The sequence below is a fragment of the Leucopleurus acutus genome (genome assembly GCF_964270905.1).
Source record: "Leucopleurus acutus genome assembly, chromosome: 17".
NCBI lineage: Eukaryota > Metazoa > Chordata > Mammalia > Artiodactyla > Delphinidae > Leucopleurus > Leucopleurus acutus.
Window position 1 is genome coordinate 35,123,689 of NC_139159.1, and position 18,224 is coordinate 35,141,912.

The window sequence follows — 18,224 nt, forward strand, 5'->3', positions numbered from 1 at the left end:
TCTAAATAATTTTTCAGATAATTTAGGAAATTAAAAATATTTACATCATAGATGCAAAGACAGAAGTTACTTGTGTAATAAATGGTGAGACAAAAAGTTTCTGGTCAAGTAGATTTGTTTAAATATGATCACTAATCTGAGTTCTACCCCTGTGCTAAAACCCAGTGACAGGTTGCATACAGCTTCTAAAGGGATAGTTCAGTGCATTGGGTCAAATTCATGCCATAAAATGTGGTATTAGTAGTAGTACTAGAAGACAGAGTGACTGTCTTCTTTGGGACATAGATGAAGACCCCAAGATAGACAATATCAAGGACAAATTATGTAGAATAAGATATTATCTCAGTCCTTGGAACATGTCATCCAGGATAGAACAAGAAGTAGATTTATTATCAAGTACATGAACCCAGAGACAGTAAGCAATGAGTGGTAGTTAGTTAAAATAGACAGATTTTAGAAGTAGAGGCATGGATGTAGAAAACAAACTTAGGGTTACCAGGGGATTGTGGCAGGGAGGCTAAATTGGGAGATTGGGACTGAAATATACACACTACTATACATAAAATAGATAACTAATAAGAACCTGCTCTTCTTATTAGCCCAGGGAACTCCATTCAGTACTCTGTAATGGGCTATTTGGAAAAGACTCCAAAAAAAAAAAAATAAAAGTGGGGCTTCCCTGGTGGCACAGTGGTTGAGAGTCGGCCTGCTGATGCAGGGGACACGGGTTCGTGCCCCGGTCCGCGAAGATCCCACATGCGTGGAGCGGCTGGGCCCGTGAGCCATAGCTGCTGAGCCTGCGCGTCTGGAGCCTGTGCTCCACAACGGGAAAGGCCACAACAGTGAGAGGTCCGCGTACTGAAAATAGAAAAAAAAAAAAAAAGTGGATATATGTACATGTATAACTGATTCACTTTGCTGTACACCTGAAACTAACACAACACTGTAAATCAACTATACTCCAATAAAAATTTTTTTAAAAAACAGGTTTTAAGAACCATAGTCAGGGAGCAGTGTGGATTGGAAAGACCTGGCAAGAAAAATTTCTGCATCCTCAGACAATGCTCCCCAAGCTGGCTATTGCAAGGGTGAGCATTTAAGAGATCTTTGACCTAAGGAGGACATGAGATTAACAATCTATCCCAATGTGCATGAATTATTCTCCTCGGTGCTATCAGAAATCAGATGGCATCCTAGAGCAGGGGTCAGCAGATCTTTTTTGTAAAGGGTCAGATAGTAAATATTTTGGATTTTCTGTACCATACGTCTCCATTGCAACTGCCCATCTGCTGCTGTAGCACAGAAACAGCCATGCACAATACGTTAATGAATGGATGCGGCTGTGTTCAAGCAAAACGTTATGTACAAAACCAGGAGTCAAGCGAGATCTCATCAGTGGGCCAGAGTGTGCGGACGCCAGTTCTGGGTCAGTGTTCACAGCTGAATGAGTCATGAGGCCTTAAGTTCCAGTTCTCATTGTACTACTTTCTACCTGGGTGAACTTGGGTTCATCCTTTTATTTATATGGGCCACTGTATTAGTCAAGGTTCTCCAGAAAAACAGAACCAACAGCATGTGTATACAATGTGCCCATATATACTGATAGATATAGATCTAGATATCGATATTGATACCTAGATCTATATCCATATCTATATAAAGATAGAGAAAGAGAGAGAGATTTTAAACAACTGGTTCACACAATAATAGAGGCTTGGTAAATTCAAAATCTGCAGGTTAGGCTGTCTAGAGACTCTCGGAAGAGTCGCAGTTCAATTTCTGTAAGTCTTCTGGCAGAATTCCTTTTTGCGACAGGGAGGTCAGTCTTTGTTTTATTAAGAGCTTCACCTGATTGGATGAGGCCCATGCATATTATGGAGGATAATCTGCTTTACTCAAAGTCCACCACCAATTTAAATATGAATTTCATCCAAAAACACCATCACAGGGACTACCCTCCTGGCACAGTGGTTAAGAATCCGCCTGCCAATGCAGGGGACACGGGTTTGAGCCCTGGTCTGGGAAGATCTCACATGCCGTGGAGCAACTAAGCCCATGCACCACAGCTACTGAGCCCGTGCACCTAGCACCCATGCTCTGCAACAAGAGAAGCCACCGCAATGAGAAGCCCGCACACCACAACAAAGAGTAGCCCTCGCTTGCTGCAAATAGAGAAAGCCCACGTGCAGCAACGAAGACCCAATGCAGGCAAAAATATAAATAAATAAAACATAAAAATTTTAAAAAACACCATCACAGAAATATCCAGAATAATATTTGACCAAATAACTGGGCATGGTGGCCCAGACAAATTGACATGGAAAATTCACCACCTAAGCCTTAGTTTTGTCACCTGTTACTGAGAAATATGACTTATCTGAGCTATTTTGATACCTAGAAGATACCTTCTAGAGGTAACACCCTCAGTATTTTACATGGTAGGCAGTAGAGGGAATGAGCCCATTTGCCCAGTCATATGACACCTAAAGGATAAAATTCTGTCTTCTCTCTCCAACCCACAAGGATGAATGCCAAAAATACATCACTTATATCTGCTTTAGCTAACATAGGATAGGTCTGGAACAGACCTATGCTCCCAGTAAGTCTCATGAAATGCTGTTTCATTAAGGAGAGACTTTACTTGCTAAGAGTAGAAGCAAAAGAGGGTGGTGGATGAAAAACTGCCCAAGGATATAAGCTCATGCAAGGAAGCAGGAGAGAGAATGGGTATCCGAAGATGTGCGCTCTGAGCCAACACTAATTCCACAGCATCAGGTTATAATTCAGGCAGCCCAACCGCTGGGGGTTTTTTCCCCTTCTTCTTTTCCCCCAAAGAGGGACAAGCATACTGACAAAGGAAGAGCATCAGTCACCACAGATAAATTGCTTTTTAGAGGTGATCTCGCAAATGATTTGGCTCAGTGTAGACTATGATTTGGCTCCCCAAACCATAAGCTAGAGCATTTCATTCCAGGTCCCTCTTCAAATATCCACGATAGGTAAAACTTTGGCATCAAGTAGGTCTTGAAATCTCCCCAGGTGATTATAATATGCAACCAGGGCTGAGAATCTGGAGATGTAGAGCAAATTTAAATTGAACTTTAGTTAAACAGTAAAACAAGCTCTGACTCTACTGGCTGGAGCTAGACAAGGGATATGGATTTAGTGGGATGAGAAGATAAAGGACACCAGGGAGTAAATCAAATGCTTTACACCTGTGCTTAGCTAATTGCTACTCAGATAATTCAGACAATCTTACAGAACCTGAACCCTGAAATGCCTTAGTTCTGTTTAAAAAAAAGTAACTCTTCAAGTAACTGAACTCTGAGAATCATGCCAATCATAAAGAAAAAGAAGAAATCTTATTGTTTGAATTAGTTGATTTCATATATACTGTTTCACTTTCATGATATTAACTAGTTATCTTTCTTTCCATTTTATGTTTGAGGAAAGTAAGGCTTTAAAGTCTCAGTAATTTTCTCAAGGTCACTTGTTAAGGGTGTGGTAGGCAGCATAATGGCTCCTAAAAATGCCCTCACCCTAATCCCTAGAACCTAATAATATGTTACCTTACATGGTAAAGAGGACTTTGCAGATATGACTGAAGTTATAGGCCTTGAGATAGAAAGATTATCCTGGATTACCTCATGGAACAAATCTAATTGCATGAGTCCTTAAAAGCAGAAAACCATTCCCAACTGTAGAAAGAGAAAGAGAGAGATGTCCTAATAGAAGCAGAATCAGAGAGATGCAACATTTTGGGTTTTGTAGGTGGAGAAAGGGGACTCTGAGTCAAGGACTACAAGTGACCGCTGGAAGCGGATAAAGTCCAGGGAACAGAAACACCCCTAAGAGCCTCCAGAAAAGAATGTAGCTCTGCCAACACTTTTTTTTCTTTTTTAACCATCTTTATTGGAGTATAATTGCTTTACAATGGCGTGTTAGTTTCTGCTTCATAACAAAGTGAATCAGCTATACATATACATATATCCCCATATCTCCTCCCTCTTGCATCTCCCTCCCACCCTCCCTTGCCTATCCCACACATCTAGGTGGACACAAAGCACAGAGCTGATCTCCCTGTGCTTTGTGGCTGCTTCCCACTAGCTAGCTCTTTTACATTTGGCAGTGTATATATGTCCATGCCACTCTCTCACTTCATCCCAGATTACCCTTCCCCATCCCTGTGTCCTCAAGTCCACTCTCTATGGCTGCGTCTTTATTCCTGCCCTGCCCCTAGGTTCTTCATAACCATTTTTTCTTTTTTTTTTAGATTCCATATATATGTGTTAGCATATGGTATTTGTTTTTCTCTTTCTGACTTACTTCACTCTGTATGACAGTCTCTAGGTCAATCCACTTCACTACAAATAACTCAATTTCATTTCTTTTTATGGCTGAGTAATATTCCATTGTATATATGTGCCACATCTTTATCCATTCATCTGTCGATCCTGCCAACACTTTTACTCAATTGAGGCCAATGTCAGACTTGTAAGGTAATAAATTTACGTTGTTTTGAGTCACTAAATTTGGGATAATTTGTATGAAAGCAACAAAAAAAAAATACAGAGGTCCTACAAGAGCCAGGCTATATATTTATACTTAAGTATTTCTGAAATGAATTTAACCTTGTGATTGACAGCAGCAGCAGCAGCAGCTTCCAAGGGATCCCACCACACACCTGAGGCAAAAGGAGCCTAATACAAAGCAGTGACAGCAGCAGGTCACTGCCCCACACTTGGGGTAGAGGGGGACTTGATCTACTGTAGCAGCAGCATAGCCTGAATGGGAACCCATCCTCCTGTGGCACTAGTCCCATCAACATTAGTCTAATCTGCTAGCATCTGCTGTGCCAACAGGCCCAACATATACAAAGCCTCCAACTCAGTAGCATTAAGTGAGCCAGGCTCAGTGTCTCCTGAAACTCATATCCAGTTGCCCTGGAAATCCAAGATATCACCTACTGTTATGAAAACATAAACAATAACAGAAGACTGGGAACTTCAGAAAGAAAAGGGGAACAATGGAATGCGTGAAAACAAATGGGGTAAATATAAGAGACTATCATTAGCCTCATGAGTTTCTTAAATTCTATATGATGGTCAAAGCAAAAATGATGACACCATCTGATGGGGTTCTCAATGTAGAGAAAGGAAATACTACAGAAAATCATACTTTAAAACTGGGGAATATTAAGAGACCTAAATGGAAGTAAAATTTTGAAACTTCACTTGAAGTAATGAAACACTGATTCCAGTAGGCTATGATAAGTTACATATGTATACTGTAATGCCAAAAGCAACCGCTAAGAAAACTATACAAACAGTATACACAAATGATTATAAATGAATTAAATTAAAATGGACTTATTAAAAAATGTTTAAGTAGAGCTCGGAGAACGCGGGGCGGCGCGCGGCGTGCGGGTGGCGGCTGAGCTCGGCGATGGCGCTGGCGCCGGCTGCCGGGGTTCGCCCGGGACTGCCTCAGGCTCGCAGAGTGTGCCGCCGGCCCGGCAAGAGGGCCCGCCTGACCGCGCCGGCCCGTGGTGGGAGCTCGGGGACCGCGTCCGGGAGGCAGTGGCCGCCAGCGCGGGGCAGTCGGCGGCCACCCCCTGGGGACCGGGGCTGTGCGGCCGCTTCCCGCCTCGCGGCGCCGCCAGGCCGACCGCCAAGCTTGGCTCCGCCGCGCCACGGCCGCGGCATCCGGCCCGGGTTCCGCGCCGCTAGGGCGCGGGCGGGGTCGGGGGTTGCGTGGCCGGCGCTGCTCGCCCGCCTCGAGTCCGCGTCCAGGGCCCTGGCGGCCGGCGAGCATGGAGGAGAAGTACCTGCTGGAGCTGATGGCGGAGAAGGACTCCCTGGACCCCTCCTTCACGCACGCCCTGCGGCTGGTGAACCAAGAAATAGAAAAGTTTCACAAAGGAGAAGGCAAGGACGAAGAAAAGTACATTGATGTGGTGATTAATAAGAACATGAAGCTGGGACAGAAAGTGTTGATTCCTGTAAAACAGCTCCCTAAGTTCAACTTCGTGGGAAAACTTTTGGGGCCACGTGGCAATTCTCTGAAGTGCTTGCAAGAAGAAACCTTGACAAAAATGTCCATCCTTGGAAAAGGCTCCATGAGAGACAAGGCAAAGGAAGAAGAGTTGAGGAAAAGTGGAGAAGCAAAGTACTTCCACCTCAATGATGATCTCCATGTTCTGATTGAAGTGTTTGCCCCGCCACAGAAGCCTATGCCCGGATAGGACATGCTCTGGAGGAAATCAAAAAGTTCCTCATTCCGGACTATAATGATGAAATCAGGCAAGCACAGCTCCAGGAATTAACATATTTGAATGGTGGTTCAGAAAATGCAGATGTACCAGCTGTTCGAGGGAAACCTACCTTGCGTACAAGAGGTGTACCAACCCCAGCAATAACCAGGGGAAGGGGAGGAGTCGCGGCCCGGCCAGTGGGAGTCGGGGTACCGCGAGGGACGCCAACTTCCAGAGGAATCCTTTCCACCCGAGGGCCAGTGAGTCGAGGAAGAGGACTTCTCACTCCCAGAGCAAGAGATGTCCCCCCAACTGGGTACAGACCTCCACCGCCGCCCCCAACACAAGAGACCTATGGAGATTATGACTATGATGATGGATATGGCGCTGCTTATGATGAACAGAGTTATGATTCCTATGATAACAGCTATAGCGCCCCAGCCCAAAGTGGTGCTGATTACTATGATTATGGACACGGACTCAGTGAAGAGACTTATGATTCCTACGGGCAAGAGGAGTGGACAAACTCAAGACACAAGGCACCCTCGGCAAGTACAGCAAAGGGCGTCTACAGAGACCAGCCATACAGCAGATACTGATTGTACTGTCTGATGTTGTGACATAGCCAGTCTCCACCAGTCCTGTATACTGTTCAAAGTAATTGTTTTCTATGAACAATTCCTTTTTAAATAAATCAAAATGCTTAACATCTGAATGGATGGAATTTAAAATTACTTTGTTGAAACATCAACCTGGGCAGAAAAAAAAAAAGACATGTAAAATTTTGTTATTTCCAGTCTGTATATGAAAAAATAGGTCATCAAAAGGAAAAAAAAAAACTTTGATTAACTAGTGTTAAACAAAAAAGATAGGTTTACTAAATATGTTAATCCATCCTTTTAACATAAGCCTCACCTTTCATTTTAAAGGTTTCCATAGAAATTTAGTTATTTTATCTTTCAGCCATATGCTAGTGTTTTTTTCTCTTGCCAACATGCGTAAAAAGGGAAGCCAATTACAAGTGCAAATAATGTGGTATTCTTTTGTAACTCAAGTCTTGAAATGTTCTGTAGTGTTAAGCAAAGTCTCCTCTTGCTTGATACTAAATAAACTTTTGAAAGAAAAAAAAAAGTTTAAGTAACCCACAAGAAGGAAAAATAAGGGAAACACAGGATTGAGAAACTAAGGTAAAAGACAAAACAAAAAATAACATGGTAGACCAAATCTTTGACATGGCAATAATTACATTAATGGTAAATGATCCAAATAACCAAGTCAAAGACAGAGATTGGAAGAGTAGATTAAAAAGTCGCAAGCATGATCCAACTATATACTGTCTATAAGAAGCTTACTTTAAACATCATGATATAGGTAGTTCAAAGTAAAAGGATGAAAATGATATATCATGTGAACATTAATCAGAAAAAGCAGGAATGGCTATATTAATATCAGATAAAGTAGACTTCAGAGCAAAGGAAATTATTAGGGGCAAAGAGGGTCATTACATAAAGATAACAGGAATAATCCACCTAGATGACCTAGTGATACTAAATGTGTGCGCACCAAACAACAGAACTTCAAAATGCATGAAGCAAACACTGAAAAAGGTAAAAGGAGAAAGTTTTAAATCCACAATTATTATTTGAGACTTCAACACAGCAATTTATACAACTACCAGAGAGAAAAATCAGCAAGGATATGGAAGAACTGAAAATATCATCAATCAACAGGATATAACTGACATTTAAAGAACACACTCAGTAAGAGCAGAATACATATTGAAGTGTCCATGGAACATTCACTCATATACCATATACTGGGTGATAAAAAAACATTAGCAGATTTAAAAGAATTAAAATCACAGAGAGTATGTTCTCTAGCCATAATGGAATCAGACTAGAAATCAATAAGAGAAAGACAACAGGAAAATCTTCAATCACATGAAAACTAAACATCACACTTCCAAATAACTCATGGGTAAAAAAGACAGCATCAAGGAAAAAATTTTTAAATGCATAGAATAAAATAAAATGGAGATATAACAGATCAAAGTTTGCGGAATGAAGTGAAAGCAATGCTGAAAGGGAAGTTTATAGCACTAAATTGGGAAAGAAAATATTTCAAAGCAATAATCTAATTTTCTATATTAAAATAGTAAAAAAGGAAGAGGAAAAAACACTAAACAAGCAGAAAGAAGGAAATAATAAAGATGAAACAGAAATCCATGAAACTGAAAACAGGAAAATAGGGGGGAAAATCAATGAAACAAAAGGCTGGTTCTTTGAAATAAACAATCTAACCAATAAAGATCTAGAAAGACTGATAAAGATAAACAGAGAGATGGCACAAATCACAGATATCAGAAATGCAACCAGGGATACCATGACATATCCTGCAGGTTAATGAGGGACAAGTTACTATGAACAAGTCTACACTATAAATTCAAAAATGTAGATGAAATGGGCCAATGTTTCTACACCCAAAACTACCAAAACTCAGCCAAGATGAAATAGATAATCTCAATTTTCCTGTAACCATTAGAAACACTGGTTTTTCATTTAAAAACTCCCAAAAGAAATATTCAGGCTTAGATGTTTCACTTTTACCCAAGACTTAAAGAATTAACACCAATTTTACATGATTTGATAAGAAATAGAAGTAGAGGGAACAGTTTCTAATTAATTTTATGAAGCCAGTATTACCTTGATACCAAAACCAGACAGGGATAGTATAGAAAGAAGAAACCTACAGACCAATATTTTTTATGAAATTGGCTGAAAAACCCTCAGCCAAATATTAGCAAATTAAATCCAGAAATATATGAAAAGAATAATATACCATGACCAAGTGGGATTTATTCCAGTTATGCAAAGTTGGTTAAATATTTGAAAATTAAACAGTGTAATCCACCATATCCAATAGATTAAGGGGGAAAAGTCATGTGATCCTATCCATTAATGCAGAGAAAGCATTTGACAAAATCCAATCCCATTCATGATTTTAAAGAAAGAAGAAAAAAAACTCCAAGCAAACTAGGAATAGAAAAGGAACATACTGAAACTCATAAAGATGATCTACAAACAACCTATACCGACATGATATTTAACTGTGAAAGACTGGATGCTTTCTCTGTAAGATCAGAAACAAGGCACCGATATCTGGTCTCACCACTTTTATTAAATATATCACTGGAGGTTCTAGTAAGAAAATAAAGCAAAAATAAATAAATACATAAGTTTAAAAGTTAAATTTTTTAAAAGTTTATTTAAAAGATAAAAGACTATTCCTACTACGTTGCATAGGAAGGAACATATCCTACTGAATGTTGAATAGCAATATATCCTATTATACTGAATAAGGAAAAGTAAAACTGTCTGTATCTGAAGATGAGATGATAATCTAAATGGAGAAAATACCAAGGAATCCACAAAAAGCTTGAGAAATAATATTAGTTTGTAAATGATTTAGAGTACAAGATCACCACAATTTTATCAAATTATATATTAATAACAAATGTGTAGAAGCTTAAATAAAAATATGTGATGCCATTTACAACTGACCTAAATAAATACTTAAATATAAGCCCAATAAGACATTTATAGGACCTCTATACTGAAAATTACAAAATGCTGATGAAGAAAAATTTTTAAGTCCCAAACAAATAGGGAGACATACCTTGTTCATGGATTAGAAAACACAACATGATAAAGATGTCAATTCTCCCCAAGCTAAGAGGCTTAACACAATTACTCTTAAAATGCCCTCAAGGTTTTTGTGGATATAGACAAGCTTATTCTAAGATTTATATGGTAAGAAGAGGCTGAAGAATAGCTAAAACAACTTGTAAAGGAAGATGAAAATGGGAGGAATTAATCTACCCAATTTCAAGATTTTGCAGTAATGATGGAGGGTAGATACATAGATCAATAGAATGGAATAGAGAACCCAGAAATAGACTGACATCAATACATATAACTTGTTTTTGACAGCAGTGCAAAAGCTATCAAGGAAGAATAGACTTTTCAAAAAAATGGTACTGAAACAGTTGGACATCCCTCGACAAAAACAAACAAAAAATGAACCTTAACCTCCACACCTTACACAAAAATTAAATCAAAGTGGATCATAATCTTAAATGTAAAAGAAGGGCATTTTTAGAAAAAAAATAGGAGAAAATGTTTGGCATCTAGAACTAGGGGAATAATTCTTAGACTTGACACCAAAAGTATGATCAATAAAGGCAAAAACTGATAAATTGGATCTCGTCAAAATGAGTTAAAAATGCTTCATAGAAGATCCTTTTAAGTGGATGAAAACTCAAATTACACAGTAGGAAAACATATTTGAAAATCCCATATGAGACAAATGACTTGTATCTATAATATACAAAGAACTCTCCAAACAACTTAAAAAAATCCAACTAGAAAATAGGCAGAAGACAGGAACAGACATTTCATGGAAGAGAATATACACACGGCAAAGGAGCACATGAAAAGATGCTCAGCAGCATTAGCCATTAGGGAAATGCCAATTAAGACCATAATGAGATGTCAGAGAGTAACTAAAATTAAAGTATAGTGACAACATCAAATGCTGGCAAGTACATAGAAAAATTATATCACATCACTGGTGGGAAAATAAAATGGTTTAGCCACTCTGATCAACAGCTTGACAGTCTCTTTTAATCCTGAAAGTAGATTCACCCTACAACACAGTAATTGTACTCTTGAGCATTTATCCAAAAGAAACAAAAACTTAATTAAGTTCCCACAGAAACTTACACATAAATGTTCATAGCAGTTTTATTTATAATAGCCAAAAACTGGCAACTACCCAAATGTCTTTCAGTGGATGAATGTTGAAACAAATTGTGATAAAATCTTATGATAGAATACTACCGAGCAACAAAAAGGAACAAATTATTAATATACGCAAAAATTGAAATGAACTTCAAGGGAATGATGCCGAGGGAAAAATTTTGAAAAGCCGATCTCCGAAGATTAAGTAATTCATGATTATGTTTACATATTATTCTTAAAATAACAAAACCGTGGAGATGGAGAACAGATTAGAAGTTGCCAAGGGTTAGAGGGGGGTAGAAGGTACAGCGGGGGAACTCTGTGAGGTTTTTGTGGTTCCAGTACAAATAATACAGCAATCTTGGTTTTAATCCCTAAAGATTTCTAAAAGCAATTCCTAATAAGAGGTGTCCAGATATTTAGCAATGGCAGATTAGAGGTATAGCTCCCCAACAGAACAACTTCAAAAGAGAACATACTAATTCAATGCATATGTTAATTTCAAAAAAAACGGCCAGTCACAATACTTAAATGGTATATATCTTAACTATATTATTCTAAGTATTCAGCTATACCAGATGGACTAGCAAGATTTCCTGTACATTCAACCTTATTTAAGACAGTAAATCTTACAATAAGACAGTTAGAAAAAGAAAAAAAAAAACAAACCTCAACTACAGTTGGATATTCTCATAGGAAGATGAGGTGAAAATATGCAGCAGCGGTTCAAAAGCTTAAGCAGTGACACCTAAATTTGGTTGTGCATTAGAATCATCTGAAGCACTTTTTAAAAACCCTCACACTGACGGTTGGTCATCGTAGACCAATAAAATCATTTTAAATCTCCTCAGACGATGCCAATATCTAGCCAGAACTGAGAACCAGCGGACTAAGCAGAAGGGGATGTTTCTACAAAGATCTCTTAACAATAAGTCCTTTCACCCAATCAGATTTACCTCCCCGCAAAGGGCTAAAGAACGCTAGTGTTGTCCATACTTGCTTAGCTTTAATTAGCACTTGTGACTTGCCCAAAACCTAGATCATGTTTCCCCTAAATTTCATGTTATTCCCTACGTTTTTCAAACCCAGGGCTAAGGGGTTTGCCAGGATGAGATTTTAAGTGCTCACACAGGGCAAGTCCCTGGCAAACCAGGACAGCGGTCCCTCTACATTGAAATGTAAAGCATCCTAAATAACCCTGCCACTGCTCCCAGATCCTAGTCTGTGCCAACCAGTGGAGAAAAGGCATTCTCCATTACCACCACGGCAAATGCTGCTGTACTTGCCTTGGCTGGTCCCTATCTTTTCCAGGCACCACTCCCCTTCACCTGCTGGTGGACGCTTTGGCCAGCTGACAATGCAGATATTTTCAAACTTTAAGGTGAATAAAAATCATCTGGAGGGCCTGTTATAACAGAGATCACTGAGCCCCACCAGAGTTGCTGATTGCATAGGGCTGGGACAGGGCCCTAAAACTTGAATATCTGACACATTATCAGGGGACGCTGGTAAAACTGGTCAGGTTGTTACCGAATGCAGGTTCGTGTGTCTGAAGCACAGTGAGGCCAAACAAACCTAAAGGTTGGAGTCTGGAGTAGAGAAAGGTTTATTGCAGGATCGAGCAAGGAGAGGGGTGGCCCGAGTTCCAAAACACCCTGAAATCTCCAAAGGATTTCAGCAAAGCATGTTTAAAGGCCAGGTGAGGGAGGGACGTCCCAGGGAATGTGATCAGCTCGTGCACAATCCTCTGATTGGTTGATGTGGAGGCCACAGGGCAGGTAACATTAACCATCCTTAGGTGCCAGAAGGTCTGGGGGCTACGTGCTCATGATCATCAAGGAGTTAATTTCTTCCATTGGGTGGTGGTTTTTAGCATCTGAAAACTCAAGAAATATGCCTGAGATACTATTATCTGAGTACTTCAGAGAGGAACTACAGCAGAGGATATGGGGGATGGGTCTGTCCTAGGAAGGCCCCATAGGGTACTGCTTGGTTACAAGGTGACCATACTTTGAGAACCACTGCTCTAGTGGCTTGGAATGTTCAGAAAGTAATGGAAGAATCCCTTCCCAGGTCTAGATTCTAGTATCGCCAGCTATTTTGGCGGGGGGAAGGGTAAGTTTTGTCCTTGCTTGGACTTCTGGTTCATTTATATCAAAGCCTATTTGAGGCAGTGCGCTCGGCAGTCCTGCAGTTCTGTCTTTTGCTTCAACAGTGTTTGGAATGAACAGACCCAGGGACGCTCCTTGCTCCAGCCCCCGACCACCCTCCAACCTTTCTTCCTGTCGCAACCTTTGGAATCAGCCACTCAGCTATCCTCAGCCTCCAGGACAGGCCAACACCGTTTTTTGAGCTTAGCTCCTTATCACTGATCAACCACGAGTTCCCAGGTGCGTCAGAATTATTCCATCGAGGTGGAGGCCGCCGTCCACCGCCTGTTCAACATGCATCTGGGGACACTTACCTCTCTCTGAGCTTCTATTTCGACAGCAACGATGGGACTCTGGACAGTGTGGGCCACATTTTTCGCCAACTGGCTGAGGAGAAGTGTGAGGGCGCGCAGCGTCTCTTGAAAATGCAAAACCAGTGCTGTGGCCGCGCCCTCTTCCAGGATGCGCGGAAGCCTTCTCAAGATGAGTGGGGTAAAACCCAGGACGCTGTGGAAGCCGCCATTCTTAGGGAGAAGAGCCTGCACCAGGCACTATCAGATCTGCGCGCCCTGGCTTCCGCCCGCGCAGACTCCCACCTCTGTGACTTCCTGGAGAGCCGCTTCCTGGAGGAGCAGGTGAAACTCATCAAGAAGATGGGCGACCACCTGACCAACCTCCGCAGGCTGGCTGGTCCGCAGGCTGTGCTGGGCGAGTATCTCTTTGAAAGGCTCACCCTCGAGCACAAACAGGAGTCTCTGAAGTCCAGCGGCCTCTGAGGAGCCCCTCTGGCATCAGAGCTTCTGCCTGAAGCCCTGCTCTGCAGCTACTAGGCAGCTCTGTAACCGCCCTGGAGCCCTCTCCCAAGCCTTGGACCAAATGGAAACAATAACGCTTTTTGCAGAAGGAAAAAAAAAAAAGCCTATTTGAAACACAAACAGAATAAAGAGGAAAAAAAGAAATATATATATATATATATATTCATGTTTTTTTTCCTTTTTTTAAAAATTTATTTTACTGAAGTATAGTTGATATACAATGTTTAGTTTATGCTGTACAACAAAGTGATTCAGTTACACGTATATATAATTTTTCATATTCTTTTCCATTATGGTTAATTACAGGACATTGACTATAGTTCCCTGTACTATACAGTAGGACCTTGTTGTTTATCCATCATATATATAATAGGTTACCTCTGCTAATCCCAAACTCCCAATCCATCACTCCCCCACCCCCCCTTCCCCTCGGGAACCACAAGTTTGTGTGCTATGTCTGTGAGTCTGTTTCTGTTTCATGGGTAAGTTCATTTGTATCATATTCTAGATTCCACATATAAGTGATATCATATGGTATTTGTCTTTCTCCTTCTCACTTACTTCATTTAGTATAATAGTCTCTAGGTCCAGCCATGTTGCTGCAAATGGCATTATTTCATTCTTTTTTATAGCTGAGTAGTATTCCATTTTATATATATCACATCTTCTTTATCCATTCATCTGTGAGTGGACATTTAGGTTGTTTTCATGTCTTGGCTATTATAAATAGTGCTGCTGTGAACATAGGGGTGCATGTATGTTTTCGAATTATAGTTTTGTCCAGATATTTGCCCAGGAGTAAGATTGCTGGATCATATGGTAGCTCTACTTTTAGCTTTTTGAGGAACTGCCATAGTGTTTCCATAGTGGTTGCACCAATTTACATCCCCACCAACAGTGTAGAAGTAAGTCAGAAAGAGAGAGACAAATACCGTATGCTAACACATATATATGGAATTTAAGAAAAAAAAATGTCATGAAGAACCTAGGGGTAAAACAGGAATAAAGACACAGACTTACTAGAGAACAGACTTGAGGATATGGGGAGGGGGAAGGGTAAACTGTGACAAAGCGTGAGAGAGGCATGGACATATATTCATGTTCTTTTAACATATGAATTGCCCCACTTTATCTGTGTGAAATAAGTTTGTTCCCATTATTGGGCTGCTTCTCAAGCTTTGCTGCTCATTTGAATTACCTAGAGAGCTTTTAAGAAAAACATTGGTGTCTGGGTCCCAGCCCCCGAGATTTTGATTCAGTAGGTCTAGGGAGGAGCCTGGGCACAGGGAGGTCTCAGAGTTCCCCAGGTGATTCTAATGTGCAGCAACTTTGGGAACCACCTCTTGGCTTCAATCCAGCTAGTGATCAGATATTAAATCTAAGACACATGCGCTAGTGCGTGAGCTCTAGGAAGATTCGTGCCAGGGAAAATGATCGATAGTTGTGTTACTTCTCTGAAATGGATTGAAATTTCCAATTCGCATGAACAGGGGAGGGTGAATGGGTGAATGCAATAAGGTGTATCATTTACGTATTGCCCTATGTGTATGGCTAGAAGCTTTTGCAACTGAGGTCTGCCCTACTTTTCATGCTAATGGTAATGCTTGTCCTCCTAATGCAGCTGTAAACTTTATAAGCCCATAGGTAGACAGCATCACAAAATATTTACCCCTCCCCACTGGCCCACTCTCAAGCTTCTCTCCCCTTCCCCAATACACAAATGTACATCAATGCTCTTGAGACCACTATCAACATATTGACCTTCAATTCTTCTACTTTGCAGCTTCCCTCTTATCAGAAGATGTCAGCATTTAGTGCAAGGACAAATGCTTGCCTCTTGGTGAGTAATGTAGGCAATGCCTCCAAGAGACAAAAAGCCCTTAGGGAGGGGGAAAAAGTCTTTCAAAAAGGTTGATGCCCAGAGGAGGCATTTTCAGTCATCTCAGCTTAGAGGTCAAATATCCAAAATTAAAAAGGTTAAAAAAAAGAAAAAGAAGAAAGCAAGGAAGAAAAGAAGGAAACAATTTTCTTATCTCATAGTAATAAGGCAGTTTTCCTTAAAAAAAAAAAGACTTAAGCCATAAATTCTCTTTCCTAATCAAAATGTGCTTTTCGGTCTTTAGACTATTCCTCTTATATCCTGTATTATTCATGACGTTTAATTCTTGAAATAGCACATGGCTGAAAACAGAAGCTAACCTCTTGTCCACTATGAATTAAATCTTCTTTTCCTAGGACCTGTCTACAGTGTACAATTTGGGGTTTGCCAACATAATTATTTTTTCTGAAATAAGTTACAGCATTTTGCCTTTTCAATATATAGTTATACAATATATTGTTAACACAACATAGTTAATATAGTCAATATAGTAAATACAACTATAACACACGTGATATGATGCCACTTTGGTGATTTTCTTCATCCATGTAATTCTGAAATTTGACAGTATAGTTTTCATATTCTAATGAGCTGAGTATTACCTTTGCAAGGATAGAAAAATAAAATAAATTCATAATATTCTTGTGTGGTTTGCCCCTGGGGTGGATTACCATAATGGGGGGATATTTGAGCCTTTACCCAAGTCATTAAAAAACCTGCAGCGAGCAGCCCCTTGTCCTCTCCAGGGAGTGGGGGGAAAGGATCTTTAATCATAATAATCCTAGGGGGAGAAATCTCAGAAAAAAGACATCTGCTTCTGTGCCTTGTTGTTTTGCAGAATAGCAATGATTGCTTTAGCAGCTTCTATTGCCATGTGTGTACAATAAGTAAATGAACATAAAATTGAATGAACGCATAAAAGAAGGATAAACCCACCCAGCTTAACAAATCCACTCTCTCACCTGCTGTGCCCTGAAACATGAAAGAAAGAATCACGGGATCATAAGGATTAATAAAATAACAGTCTCTGTTAACAATATTGACAGAAGGTATAGGAAAATTTGTCTGATGTGGGACCAACAGCTTAACTGCTTAATCCTTTTTTTTTAAGGGCAACTCATTCATTTATTGTTTAAAGATTGCAAGACAACTTCTGAATTTCTGTAGCACAGTTTAAATGTTTTACTTTTTTGATAAATCAGAGTATAATAGAAAAACAATTAGTTTCCAGTAATATCTATATGTCTATTCAGAATTAAGTCTTCCACAGACATGTAACCCGGAAACAAAATCCTGTTACAATAAGCAAAGCTTCAACAGAGCTGCTACTTTTTGGGCCAGGGAAAGGTTCATCCCTATAGGAGGAGGATGTGCTATGTAAAATGGCTGCAAGGTCACAGCCTTCAGGGCGCTGGAAGTCTATTATCCTATCCCACATTAAGTAGTTTGGTGAACTTCAAACGTCCGTTCATCTGCAACCAAGCTGGCAAACTTTAACTGATATTTCAAGCAGGTAAAAAATAAATTAAAAGAAATCCTTACACTGATGTTCCTTGATTCACACTGTTAAATGGTTCATTAACATGTAATTCTGGCTAAGAATTACATTTGAGACTCCTTGCTCAGATTTTGGTTAACAGTACAAATCTTTGAGAAATTCAAGTTCTTATTAATCAATAATTTGTCAGCTAGGCTACATTCAGGCATCAGCTGCAACTACAGAATAGGTGCACTGCCTCAGCGCTTTGGAAAGACATAATCTAGAACACTACTAGCAGACAAAATATCTGTTACTAGACAGCACAGGTGCAGTACAGCAAGACAAAAACATATATTCATGTGTGCCGCGGACCAGCCGGAGAAAGAGGATCTCACCGCCCAGGGTCAGAAGGGAAGGGGTAAGGAACTGAAGTAGCACCGACGAATGGGGTCAGAAGGACCAAGACAATTGATGGTTGCAAGGCAAATTTTATTGCGCTACAGTTGCAGATTATCTAGACTAGAAAAAGGAAGGTTGCCAGATGGTGGTTTACATTATCTACAGACTGTCTCGGCTCAAGGTTAACTTCCCTGGGAGGAAACCCATAAACCCAGAAGCATCAAAAATAACCTGCATGTGCAGGGGGAAGACAGCTTTGCTTGCCTCATTTTACATTCTTTCTGATCTCTGGGCCCTGGTGATTTATCTCCCATGGAAAGGAACAAGGAGGGGAACAAGTAGGGACAGTCCCTTCAAGCAGCGGCGGCACGCCTGGCATGTCCTTTTCTGCTCTCAAGGCTGACTGGCTTCCCACAGGTCCCACGTTTTTATTTTTTAACTTTTGCTGC

General features: G+C 40.3%; 1 protein-coding gene and 2 pseudogenes across 3 annotated transcripts in view; all 3 read left to right on the forward strand.

Moving 5' to 3' along the window:
* The window catches only part of LOC309973979 (metabotropic glutamate receptor 7-like), a gene marked incomplete at both ends in the record, with an annotated part of 83,164 nt that extends 77,435 nt beyond the window's left edge, over positions 1 to 5,729 (forward strand). The window contains one exon of the mRNA XM_082858440.1: positions 5,392 to 5,729. Coding sequence (XP_082714566.1) covers positions 5,392 to 5,729 — 338 coding nt within the window. The remainder of the gene's footprint in view (positions 1 to 5,391) is intronic.
* Positions 5,730 to 5,812: 83 nt separating this feature from the next.
* Positions 5,813 to 6,852, forward strand: LOC309974204 (KH domain-containing, RNA-binding, signal transduction-associated protein 3-like; annotated as a pseudogene). The gene has a single exon. The product of its transcript is annotated as a KH domain-containing, RNA-binding, signal transduction-associated protein 3-like (transcript).
* Positions 6,853 to 7,247: 395 nt separating this feature from the next.
* LOC309973980 (ferritin light chain-like) lies at positions 7,248 to 13,978 on the forward strand (annotated as a pseudogene). The gene is made up of 2 exons: positions 7,248 to 7,288; positions 13,436 to 13,978. The product of its transcript is annotated as a ferritin light chain-like (transcript).
* The last annotated feature ends 4,246 nt before the right edge of the window (positions 13,979 to 18,224 follow it).